This window comes from Bremia lactucae, linkage group LG7 (assembly GCF_004359215.1).
Source record: "Bremia lactucae strain SF5 linkage group LG7, whole genome shotgun sequence".
Lineage (NCBI taxonomy): Eukaryota > Oomycota > Peronosporomycetes > Peronosporales > Peronosporaceae > Bremia > Bremia lactucae.
The window spans coordinates 929,626-943,416 of NC_090616.1; the positions used below are offsets into that span (position 1 = coordinate 929,626).

A 13,791-nucleotide genomic window follows, 5' to 3' on the forward strand; every position below is an offset into this window, starting at 1 on the left:
GCACTGCCAAATCCAAATTGGCCTTTTTAGTGTCTTCTGTGACGGTTCGGATGTTGCCATTGGCAGTGCTCTATTACAAACAGATGTTGACGGGCGTGAACGTGTTATCGCGTTCGAGTCTAGACAGCTTTAAGCTGCAGAAAAGACCTACTCAGTTCATGACAAAGAGTTTCTTGCTGTGAAGTATGCTCTCGTCAAATTCAGAGTTCATCTGCTAGGCTCTAACCCGTTTGTGACATATACATACCACGCATCATTACGCACGGCGACTAAGTCGTCCCATATCTCACAGAGGATGGCCCGATGGCTATTATTTTCCGCCGAATACAACTTCGAGGTGAAGTATAAGCCTGGCAAGCAGAATGCTTTGGTTAATGCGTTATCACGCAGGCCGGATTATGAGCTCTCCCATTTAAAGACGATAATGTCGCTTATTACTGGATTAATTTGTTCGGCTTACACCCAGGATAAACAGTGTGTTGTTCTGCTATGAGTACAAAAGAGCACTGATTCGGGCTTCAAATGGTCGGCACGTTCGCGTGCAATTTTACATCGATTTTCAATAGATAACGACCTGTTGATTTATTGCACGGACGCTGCGGATCCCCCGCATGTCGATGTTTCTCATGATGAGGATTTGAAGTACCGAATTCTCTATGAGGTACACGATACTGTCCTTGGTGGTCATCTCGGTAAGAAAAGAAAAGACCTACGGCTCTGTAAGCCAGAATTGTTGGCGGTCCAAACTTAACAAATGGGTCAGCACATACGTTCGCACATTTTAAACTTGCCAACGGGTTAAGCCCTCGGCGCACGCTGCTGCGCCTATAGATCTACCTAATCCCACGTCTAGTGGTTGGAAGCGTCGTTTGACGCGAGTTGAACCTAAGCTTGGCGCTCAAAAACGTCAACGGCATAGGGCAATCTTGCCGAAGAGGAACTTCAAACTCCCAAGATTTTTTAGAAGTGAAGAACCCTAGCCACTTCACCAGATACTGGTATTGGCCATTACGACGACGTCGCTTTAACATTGTTTCACACGAAACCTAAGGTTCCTTCGCACATCAAGCAGCGCGGGGGGGGGGCGAAATTTCGGCGGAAGATGCTTTGCTTTTAAGCACGAGGTGCAACTTCTTCATGAGGTCGTTGCTCGGGTTGAGAGCTCTCTTGAGGCAATTCAGAACCATCATTCAATGCTGGAACGTCAGCAACCTCGTTTAGAAAGCCAGCTGGACATCCTGGTTAGGATGCAGCAATCTGCGGCACGACCGTCTGTCTTGGCACAAGCGCCTGTAAGGCCACGTGTGAAGGGTCCCGATATGGCTTAAGCAAGCCGACGTAGAACACTGGGTGTGTACGCAGCTTGCTAGGAAGGTTTAGCGTGCAAGCTAGGCCTTTCTTGGCCACGACCGTAAATGGTCCAATAAAGCGCGGGCGCAATTTGGTGTTGAGGACCGCAGGAACCAAGTGAGTAGGTAAATTTTTAGCGTTTAATAAAACTCGGTCTCCGACCATATAAGAATTAATATAGGTTCTGCCTTTGGCATCTGCTTGTTCATTTTGTTTGTCTTAGCTATCAGCCATCGTATCACGTACATGTCTCAAGACACTAAATCGCGTCGCGAGAAACTCGTTTACTTGTTTCCGAACGGTAATAGGGCTGATATTAGCAAGCCTATCGGCTAATTCTCTCTCACCGAGCCCTGAACCACGCAATGGTATCGTTAACGGAATACGTGAGTGGGTGAGACCGTTGACATAGAACGGAGTATAGCTTGTAGAGGCATGTACAGTTTCATTTTACGCAAAATCCACCACTGGGAGCATTCAAGCCCAGCGCTTTGGTATCTGAGCACACACACTGCGTAAAACGTCTTCAATGACGCGATTGAAACGTTCAGTTTGACAATTGGTCTGCAGGTAGTCCGCAGTGGACATATCCAATCTAGTGCCAAGCACTCGTAAAATTGATTTCCAGAATATAACCGTGAAACGAGGGCCTCGATCAGAGATAATTTTTACTGACAAATCATGTTGTTGAAGCACGCGAGCCTCAGTGCGGCTTCAATCCATTGTCGCACGGTCAGCCGAAGCAGCAAAACATTGGCTAGATCTTTCTTCGTTTTTTTGGCATAAATGCCGAACTTAACTGGTCTTTGGCCTTAATCTTGGCGAAATCGAAGCAGAGCTTTCGTTTCAAACGAACATTAGCCACATCCGCAGACTCTCTAATATTCCAAATATTATAGCGGCGGCGGCCCCGGTGGACCCAGTTTTCAAATGAGACTTCCTTTTCACTTCTTGTTTCGTTTGGAAATAAAACGATCGGAATTTCTCTTATTGAGGTCACCGAAGCCCCACCGGCTTGATCACGTAAACGCGCCAGATGCTGACTTCTCGTCATTACCTTTGGCGGAAGGTTTCGCTCATGAAGGGCGTCGTGAGCAGCTATCTCCTCTGGCGTTCTTGCCGTGTCACCGGAGGTCCAAATGGCCAAACTGCGACCCACCATTTCTTTGAAAGGCTCGTCCGCACTAAGCGGGGTGAATCTATATTCACTATGAGCTATACCTTTCGCTTTCTTGGCAGCCCGACGACGGGTTTGTTCCTCTATGAGGATTGCCCGCTCTTGCTCTTCATAGAGCAAAATTGTAATGATGTATGTATAGAAAGTAAAAACGTTGAGCGCTTTTAGAGGAAGATAAAAATCTGTTTATTGTAAGTATTGCTACTTTTGTCGCCTAAAAGTCTCTCTGCTCCAACAGCTCCAAAACGGTTGGTTGTCGGTCAACGCTACCTAACAACATCTTGCTTTCACTATGGATAGTCGAAGTACGTCTGGCGATAATCGTAGAATCCAGTACCGTTTCGCAACAAAGACAACAGTCCTTTGCTTCAACATTAACCTTCAAACACTCCTCCTCGAGTGCGCCTTAGTTCTTCTATCTTTCTTTTTTTTCTTGAACACTCTTTGATCGTCATGCATGTCCTTGGCCATCCTTATTCTTGAACACCTCTTGATCGTCTTCTTTTCTTGGCCATTGTTGGCACCTTTTTAGCCGATATGCATCATTTGCGAAGAGCCACGACTATTTCGATTTTTTTAAGCTTTGTGATGAGGAAGTATCACGAGCCTAAAAGAATCAAGTGCATTCGTCATTAGGTCGGCTAGCATCAGCTCTGACCTCAGGTAAGACGCATTGATTTTGCCTCGACGCGAATAATCACACAGGAACTTGAATCGAACGTCGACATGCTTTGACTTGATCGACGACGCNGATCACGGGTCAGCGCGACTTGATAGGGTCAACGAACCCTAGAATACTATGCCCAGGAGTTGAGAACTCTCATTGCATCTAATCATTAAGACCCGGTGCAAGGAGCTATTGTCGTAACCATCTTCAAGGGTAGTCTCAATGAGGGCGTTGCCCGGATGGAATCTTCCCGATCTCATCCTGCTACTTTCGACGAGGCAGTTGACATAGCTCTACGCGCTGAGTTCGACTTCAAGTCTGTTCGTGTTAGACACCTGTTTATCGAACAAGCTCTTCGAGCACATGGGTACCGTCTAATAGACCGGAATCCATGGGTCAAAGCCTCGTTGAGGAAGGAGAACAGGCTCTTCAAGCTGTGGAACAGAACAAGAAAATCCGTAGATGTTCTCTGTGCGGAACCACGAAACAGTTACGTCCGGCCGGTCCCCTAATAATATTGCGAATGGTGTAACTGGTAACGTTGAGGGAGAAGTTAGCCTTGCGGCAACTTCGTTACATTCTCTTTTAGATTATACGAAATGTCTATTGATGAGTGAGGCCGAGTCTTAAGGCTGGCGACTTATCTGAGATGGTGGTCATTCGATCAACGATTAAATTATACTCATCGTCCCTTCTGCACGAAACTGTCCTGGATGACAAAAAAAAAAGCTATACGTTGTGCGCGGAGTAGGTCATCGATCCTTAAAGATCCTACGGATCCATTTTATTTCTTGAATAAGAAATTCCAAGATGTTGTATGTACCAATCCACCATCTGTTTTACCTCCAAATCGAGGTCAAGCGGTATGCTATGGGACTGGTTGGTTGTGCCACAAGGGCTCTCCAACACCGCGGCAACATTTAATCGGCTAGTGGCGCAACTGTTCCGCCCTCATCGAGGTTATCAAACAGACCTATTTTATGATATTTTTGTCCATAGTCGTGCGGAGCAGGGTCGGTCGGATATGAAAGGTCATTTGGACCATTTGCGAGCAGTGTTCGCGTGTATGCGCACAAATAAGTTGTCTACCCATGCATCTAAATGCGTTTTTGGCGGAAAAGAAATTCTGTTTTAAGGATGCTTCATTGGGAAGTGAGGCCTTAGAGCGGATCCCGCTAAGGTAAAGCCATAGTAAATTGGCCGGCTCCTAAACACCAAACGGATTTGCTCGAGTGGTTGGGTCTCGCCAAATATTTGCACAGCCATAGCAAAAAAATTGCTGATATGGTTAGGCCATTATCTAATCTCCTTAAAAAGGATACAGAATGGTGTTGGTCTAGCACAGAATATAATGCTATTAAGCAGTTAAGGATAGTCTAATACATGCCCCAATTCTCGCACTGCCAAATCCAAATTGGCCTTTTTAGTGTCTTCTGTGACGGTTCGGATGTTGCCATTGGCAGTGCTCTATTACAAACAGATGGTGACGGGCGTGAACGTGTTACCGCGTTCGAGACCAGACAGCTTTAAGCTGCAGAAAAGAACTACTCAGTTCATGACAAAAAGTTTCTTGCTATGAAGTATGCTCTCGTCAAAATCAGAGTTCATCTGCTAGGCTCTAACCCGTTTGTGACATATACATACCATGCATCATTACGCACGGCGACTAAGTCGTCCCATATCTCACAGAGGATGACCCGATGGCTATTTTTTTCCGCCGAATACAACTTCGAGGTGAAGTATAAGCCTGGCAAGCAGAATGCTTTGGCCAATGCGTTATCACGCAGGCCGGATTATGAGCTCTCTCATTTAAAGACGATAATGTCGCTTATTACTGGATTAATTTGTTCGGCATAGACCCAGGATGGACAGTGTGTTGCTCTGCTATGAGCACAAAAGAGCACTGACTCGGGCTTCAAATTGTCGGCACATTTGCATGCAATGTTACATCGATTTTCTATAGATAACGACCTGTTGATTTATTCCACGGACGCTGCGGATCCCCCGCATGTCGATGCTTCTCATGATGAGGATTTGAAGTACCGAATTCTCTATGAGGCACACGATATTGTCCTTGGTGGTCATCTCGGTAAAGAAAAGATCGACGGCTCTGTAAGGCAGATTTGTTGGCGGTCCAAACTTAATAAATGGGTCAGCACATACGTTCGCACATGCGAAACTTGCCAACGGGTTAAACCCTCGGCGCACGCTGCTGCGCCTATAGATCAACCTAATCCCACGTCTAGTGGTTGAAGCGTCGTTTGACGCGAGTTGAACCTAAGCTTGGCGCTCAAAAACGTCAACGGCATAGGGCAATCTTGCCGAAGAGGAACTTCAAACTCCCAAGATTTTTTAGAAGTGAAGAACCCTAGCCACTTCACCAGATACTGGTATTGGCCATTACGACGACGTCGCTTTAACATTGTTTCACACGAAACCTAAGGTTCCTTCGCACATCAAGCAGCGCGGGGGGGGGCGAAATTTCGGCGGAAGATGCTTTGCTTTTAAGCACGAGGTGCAACTTCTTCATGAGGTCGTTGCTCGGGTTGAGAGCTCTCTTGAGGCAATTCAGAACCATCATTCAATGCTGGAACGTCAGCAACCTCGTTTAGAAAGCCAGCTGGACATCCTGGTTAGGATGCAGCAATCTGCGGCACGACCGTCTGTCTTGGCACAAGCGCCTGTAAGGCCACGTGTGAAGGGTCCCGATATGGCTTAAGCAAGCCGACGTAGAGCACTGGGTGTGTACGCAGCTTGCTAGGAAGGTTTAGCGTGCAAGCTAGGCCTTTCTTGGCCACGACCGTAAATGGTCCAATAAAGCGCGGGCGCAATTTGGTGTTGAGGACCGCAGGAACCAAGTGAGTAGGTAAATTTTTAGCGTTTAATAAAACTCGGTCTCCGACCATATAAGAATTAATATAGGTTCTGCCTTTGGCATCTGCTTGTTCATTTTGTTTGTCTTAGCTATCAGCCATCGTATCACGTACATGTCTCAAGACACTAAATCGCGTCGCGAGAAACTCGTTTACTTGTTTCCGAACGGTAATAGGGCTGATATTAGCAAGCCTATCGGCTAATTCTCTCTCACCGAGCCCTGAACCACGCAATGGTATCGTTAACGGAATACGTGAGTGGGTGAGACCGTTGACATAGAACGGAGTATAGCTTGTAGAGGCATGTACAGTTTCATTTTACGCAAAATCCACCACTGGGAGCATTCAAGCCCAGCGCTTTGGTATCTGAGCACACACACTGCGTAAAACGTCTTCAATGACGCGATTGAAACGTTCAGTTTGACAATTGGTCTGCAGGTAGTCCGCAGTGGACATATCCAATCTAGTGCCAAGCACTCGTAAAATTGATTTCCAGAATATAACCGTGAAACGAGGGCCTCGATCAGAGATAATTTTTACTGACAAATCATGTTGTTGAAGCACGCGAGCCTCAGTGCGGCTTCAATCCATTGTCGCACGGTCAGCCGAAGCAGCAAAACATTGGCTAGATCTTTCTTCGTTTTTTTGGCATAAATGCCGAACTTAACTGGTCTTTGGCCTTAATCTTGGCGAAATCGAAGCAGAGCTTTCGTTTCAAACGAACATTAGCCACATCCGCAGACTCTCTAATATTCCAAATATTATAGCGGCGGCGGCCCCGGTGGACCCAGTTTTCAAATGAGACTTCCTTTTCACTTCTTGTTTCGTTTGGAAATAAAACGATCGGAATTTCTCTTATTGAGGTCACCGAAGCCCCACCGGCTTGATCACGTAAACGCGCCAGATGCTGACTTCTCGTCATTACCTTTGGCGGAAGGTTTCGCTCATGAAGGGCGTCGTGAGCAGCTATCTCCTCTGGCGTTCTTGCCGTGTCACCGGAGGTCCAAATGGCCAAACTGCGACCCACCATTTCTTTGAAAGGCTCGTCCGCACTAAGCGGGGTGAATCTATATTCACTATGAGCTATACCTTTCGCTTTCTTGGCAGCCCGACGACGGGTTTGTTCCTCTATGAGGATTGCCCGCTCTTGCTCTTCATAGAGCAAAATTGTAATGATGTATGTATAGAAAGTAAAAACGTTGAGCGCTTTTAGAGGAAGATAAAAATCTGTTTATTGTAAGTATTGCTACTTTTGTCGCCTAAAAGTCTCTCTGCTCCAACAGCTCCAAAACGGTTGGTTGTCGGTCAACGCTACCTAACAACATCTTGCTTTCACTATGGATAGTCGAAGTACGTCTGGCGATAATCGTAGAATCCAGTACCGTTTCGCAACAAAGACAACAGTCCTTTGCTTCAACATTAACCTTCAAACACTCCTCCTCGAGTGCGCCTTAGTTCTTCTATCTTTCTTTTTTTTCTTGAACACTCTTTGATCGTCATGCATGTCCTTGGCCATCCTTATTCTTGAACACCTCTTGATCGTCTTCTTTTCTTGGCCATTGTTGGCACCTTTTTAGCCGATATGCATCATTTGCGAAGAGCCACGACTATTTCGATTTTTTTAAGCTTTGTGATGAGGAAGTATCACGAGCCTAAAAGAATCAAGTGCATTCGTCATTAGGTCGGCTAGCATCAGCTCTGACCTCAGGTAAGACGCATTGATTTTGCCTCGACGCGAATAATCACACAGGAACTTGAATCGAACGTCGACATGCTTTGACTTGATCGACGACGCCTTATCAGCAATTTGACTGATTGCTGCTTGATAATCGACGTGCAGATACATCGGCAAAGATGGAGCTATTCCGATCTTGGTGAGCATCTTGCAGAGGCCGAGCATTTTGCGCGCCGTCTCTGAGGCAGCGACAAGCTCGGGCTCCATAGTCGATAACGAATGCCACTTTGCTTGCAGGCACCCCAGTTGACTGCCATGCAACTTAAGCGCAACACCCCACCAGTCATCGACTTTCTGTCGAACTTGTCCCCAGCAAAGTCGGCGTCGCTATAAGCTTTCAATCGCAGGGCTTGGTGTCGATCTTGAGCCGGAGTCATGGTAATTTTTAAGCTAGCAGTACCTTTCACATACCTCGCAACCTTCTTAGCGAGACTCCAGTAAATTAACCGTGGTGCATGCGTCTGACGTGCGGCCTTAAGAAGCGCAAAAGCGATGTCAGGCCGGGTGTACCGCGCTACTCACAGCAAACTTCCAATAAGTGACTAAGACTATCCAATAGTTGGTCCTGCACTCGCACTTTCCGAGCCTAGAAGAGTTGCGTCTTTGCTTGCACTTCGTAACAGTCACCACAATTGGTGCACCCGTACAATTCGGATTTCTAGTCCGTTTCCACGAAGAAGGTCACCGATTGCCTCCTCCTGATCCAGAGTGTAGCCTCCTTTGCCATTAAGGTCGATAGGCATGCCGAGAAACTTACTGACAAGCCCTAGGTCCTTGATTGATAGGGATGTCAGGCTGTCGAAAAGGCGATTCACAGCTGCCGCATTCGTTTTGGTAGCGAGAAGATCATCAACATACACTCCAACAACGACGAGATCTTCCCTATCTTTTTCCAGTATAAACACATGTCACTTTCGCAGCACTGGAAACAGGCTTCGACTAGGCGTGCGTGCAACAGCTGACTCCATAGTCGGCCAGCCTGTTTCAGCCCGTAGAGGCTCTTGTATAGCTATCTCTTTCGCTTTCACCATCGTACTTGTTGATCGTCTCGGTGGAGATACTCAAGCCGCGCGGCAGCTGCAGGAATATCTGCAGATGTTCCTCCTTGTCCGCCTTGACATATGCGTTGAGGATGTCGCCATGCTTAGCAGACACCCCACACGCCGCAGCTAGAGCTGGAATAATCTTCTCGGTCAATAGGTCCATTACTGCCGCAAAAATCAAATTGAAGTCGACGCCCAGAACTTGTACGTGTCCACAAGCGACAAGTCGTGCCTTCAATTGCTCGACCTTTCCTTGCGCATCTGTCTTGGTCTTATATACCCACTTGATATGTAATGCGTTAGAGCCAGGCGGACGTTGACGACTTGCTAGACGTTGTAGGTTTGGAGCGCCGCAATTATCACTTCTATTGCCTTGACCCATCCATTACACTGTTCACTTTGCATCACTTCGCTGAAATTTATGGGGTCCTGTTTAAAAGCAGCAATCACTGATGCCATTGGTTGTCGTCGGCTCCTTCTGAGCCTTAGCCGCCTCTGCACGTTTTGACGCCCAACGCGTACCGTATGCATACCTCGTCTATGGCCTCTGGCTCTTTGCGAAAGTCGTCGCGTCCTTCTTTTCACCTTGTGACATGGTGGCCACATCTGATGCTGTGGTACCTGCTGAGAAGTTTCTGTCTACATCCTTTTTACCTTGACAGAGTTGCTCGTTTTGCTTATCCAATAGTGTGTCGATGTTCTTGACGGGTTGGGTTATGATCAACTTTTTTTTTCTTGCGCGGGTACACCTTGTAGCCTTTTGTTTCCTCGCTTATGACGATTATAGTGCATACCTGCGCACGATACTCAGCGAATTCTTGCGAGGGTCCCGATACACACTGCAGAGAGAGCCGAAAACGACGATCTCGCGCAGGTTCGGTACCTTTCCTGTCAGCACTTCTAGTGGAAACGCCCGCTTCGTGTTCTCTCGGCTTGGGCTGCGATTAAGTATGTAAGCCGCATACTGAACTGCGTCGCCCCAAAAATGCAGCGGCAGCGCTGAGGCAAACACCATGCTTCAAGCCAAGTTGAGCACCGTCCTGTGCATTCGTTCTGCTTTGCCGTTCGATGCCTGGTTTCTTGCTTCCGATACTTGCCCTGATACCCCGGTTTTCTTGCAGAATAGGTCGACGTTGCCATACTAGCCTCCGCCATTTGTGCGCACCACATGAATTCGGCAGCCGAAACGCTTTTCAAAAAAACAAGAATGCTTTAAACTGCTTGGCTGCTGCATCCTTTGTTAGCGCGAGGAATCATCGGCAGTAGTTTTATAAGTGCTCAACAAAGTAAATCAGATAGCGGTTGCCAAGTCTGTCCTGCGGCATCATCGCTCCTTTCAGGTCCGAGCATACTGCACCGCCGATCCTGTCGATTGGTGAGTTAGTTCCGCTGTCCTGTTGTGCTTGATCATTGCGCGTCTGCTTGCCCTCCATGCACGAAATGCATGCCATTCGCTTTTTACTCGTCAGGCGAATGCCAGAGACTGGATCGCTTGCCATTCGCTCGATAGTATCGAGGGCAAGATGCCTAAAACGCCGATAGAATTGCATTAAAGTGCCCTCTTGTAAATCATTCACCACATCATTGGCCGCGTTTTTTTCAAGCGCCGCCATGATTACTTCTTTAGTATTCTGCTTACTTCGAGTTGCCGTCCTTTCGACGTAAAATACGTTACTATCCATAGTAATATCAAATGCGATCGCGCCTAGCAATCGCGCGCTTCTCTCCGCCATAAATAAGAGGTAAAACCCTTTCCCTCAAGAACTCCATACGAAACGATATTATTTGACAGTCGCGGCAACAAATAAGCGTCCGTTAGCGTCACGGTTTGTTCCACACTGTGCTATCACCTTAAGTCGCACACTGCCGCTTGCGTCAGATGAATTAATTCACCATTAGCCACGACGATCTCCTGGTTGCACGCGACCGAATTAATAAACATTGACTCGTCATTTACAAGGTGGCGACTTGCGCCGCTGTCAAGAATTCATGGATTCGTATCTTTTGCACTTGCATCACAGACTGCAAATACCATCCCGTATTTGCTTTTCTTGTTCAGTCTGGCCTTATTCTTTCGCCCCCTCGACTTTTTCTCGGTAAGTGCTAAATTCGTACCACCACCTTCAGTGGTTGTGTCTGGTTCTGCCTTTTCTCCATGATCTGCAGTCGGCTTGCACATGACCAACATTGCCACTTCCGTACCAGGTCCGCATGTCTTTGCGCTTCGGTTCCAAGTGGGCAGCGACGATTTCACGTCCGATTGCCCCACTACCGAGCTCGATCGACTGCGCAAAATGTGCCAGCTCTTCGGCATGGTGCAGGTATAGTCAACACGCGTAGGGTCATATTTCGCGCGCATGACGTTCATCAGGTCCGGCGACGCGTGGTGGACAATGTTGTCCAGCACAAGCGAGTCCGCGCCTCCGCGTGCGTCGCTCACAGCGACCATGTAGAGAAATGCTCAGCCCACGTGCGCTTAAGGTTCTTTCTTTGCATGAATATGTTCATGGCTTGACTAGAAGTTATTATAGTCTTAAACGTCGCGAGCAGCTGGCACATGACATAGTCCAGCGTCGCTCTTTGGTTCCACCACGTGTCCACCAGCTTGTGAAAGTATCTCTCAGCCGTACCACTGTGATGATGCTCGAGCAGGTCGACCTTAACGTCCTCACTCCACATATATCCGCACGAGGCCTCGGCCAGGTTAATGGCGTGCAAGGACGTGCGGCCCCAATAAGAAAAACAGATCCAAGCTTTTTGGGGAGCTCAGATCCATCGAAGTTTCGTATGGACAGCTTCCTCTGACTAGCGTTAGATGTCACAAAGTAACCTGCTGTCTCCGGAGCTTGCATCGTGTGTGCTGAAGCCGAAGCGTGTGCCGCTGCAGCACCAGCCGGAGCTGGCGCCTGTCTGGGCTGATGCAGCGGTGCCTGGCAACCAGCGCGAGTGACGCAAACATCGACTCTGGGTGATCAGGCGCGCGCGATCTCGGCGATGGCGCAGCTGGCTTTTGTTAGGGTGAGTCCATTAGTGCGTCGATAGTCATCGGGCGTGTAGCCGCGAGTATCTTGTCTTTGGTCGCCAAGCTCCTTTTGCGAGCTGTTCACCTTTTAACGACTACAGCAGCGCGTGTTGACGTAGCAACGCGTGCTGGCGATGCCCCAGGGGCTGGCGAGGCCTTCGCGTGACCTGATGGTGCCGCCTTAGGCTTCGTATCAGTCGTGTCAGCCATTGGGCTCATAACCTATAGAAAGTAAAAACGTTGAGCGCTTTTAGAGAAAATTAAGATTCTGTTTATCATTAGTCTAGCTATTTTTCTTTATTAACATCTAACATGTCCATGTCAAGATGATAAAACTGTGGTCCTTGGACGGACTACAAAGTGCTACCAGGTGTAACGCGGCACTGCGGACTTGTACTGCTTCAGTGCGAGTGGTGCCCCACGTCACTTCACGTACACTTGTACGTGCAAAGGAAGACTCTCTTTAAATTACTTGCGTTAAAGAGTGTTAAAGGAAAACTGTATTTAATACAATTAAGTTCATCTGTTCCTAGCTATTTATACTAACTTAATTATATACTAATACAAAACATGTAATAAAACCTTATCTTTCTCTCTCTTTGCGCGCGTCCAGCGCTGACTGGACCGCGGAGCAAGTATATCCAACGGCCCATATTTTCCAATATATAAGCTATCGAAATTAAACTATGTAAAGTTATACTCCCTAAATATTATCTACCTTTCGATTATATATTAACTAACAACCTTTCAGTGTTAATTGTCAAAGTCCAGAAACTTTATACCTAAGTTCAGTGGAACCTTGGGAACAATGGCACGAGTCCCAGTCGCTAAGAGAACAGTGATTGTATCACCTTCATGCGCTTTAAGCGCCTCAACGTATTGTTGACTTAGTCTGTCCATTTGTAGTGCGCTCTAATTTGTTAATTCTGCTTTATGCTCACACGCAAGTGAACGGAAAAACGCGAGCTTGTTGATTGATTCAAACGTTAACATAGAGCTCGAGGGCACGAGGTTGGGCATGACGATGCATCTAGCCAATTGAGATGCCACGTGCAAAAAGCCGATATAACTTTAGAAAACATACGGCTGTTGCAGCGAAGCGCAGCGTCGCCGTTGCATAAGTGATGATAAAAATCGCCTCCATGGCTTTAACCAAGGCTGCTTCTCTTAAGATGGAGATTCAGTTGACGCCAAGTCATATTTAGGACGGGTAGTGGCTGATTAGGTCGAATTTAATGTGCTCTACATCGCTCTCGGATTAAAGCGCATTTCGAATTGACTTTAATGATATTATTTACAAAAAAATCTTTTCGCCTCCCCACATAAAATGAACCCGTCGTTCTACGCGCTGCGCTGCGTGTCAATGGCCAGCGTACCGCTCCCTCACGTCCTTACCTAGTCTGCCGGCGTCTTAATTGCACGCTCGTCCAAGCCCATTGCGCTACATTGAACAAGCGGATTTACCCGCTTGTGTGCAACGTTTCAGCCGCATCGCCGCTACAAGTTCGTTTGAGCCGACGTTCTTTTGCCATACATGGGTTATTTGGTCTCGGAACGAACTGTCGTAGAATAAATTAAAGCAGCCAGGAGACGCTGTCACTGAGGACGACGTCGTGGACACGGACAAGGTGAGCGTCGACGTCCGTGCCCCCCAGCGCGGTACAATTACCACCATACTGGCTGGCGTGAACCAGATTGTGGAGGTTGACGTGCCGCTCTTCTCCATTCTACGTTGGAATGAAGGCTCTGCTACTGCCTCGAACTCTTGCAGCTGTGACGCCTCTTTCGACCCCTGTTCTGCGATCTCTTACACTACCTTCGACTCCAAAATCGATTGCTGGCGTCGATCCATTACTGGTTATGTCTGGGCGTTCCTTTCGTCGTGGTAAAATAAATCGATTTCGTCTCCAGACGGCCAAACTGC

At 47.5% G+C, this 13,791-nt stretch overlaps 1 protein-coding gene across 1 annotated transcript; it reads right to left on the minus strand.

The window, feature by feature from the left end:
- Nucleotides 1-13,308: 13,308 nt before the first annotated feature.
- Nucleotides 13,309-13,542, minus strand: CCR75_007934 (uncharacterized protein; the record flags this gene model as incomplete). The annotated part of the gene is made up of 1 exon (XM_067965990.1): nt 13,309-13,542. One exon carries the CDS (start codon nt 13,540-13,542, stop codon nt 13,309-13,311), a length of 234 nt encoding a protein of 77 aa, XP_067816006.1.
- Between the last annotated feature and the right edge of the window lie 249 nt (nt 13,543-13,791).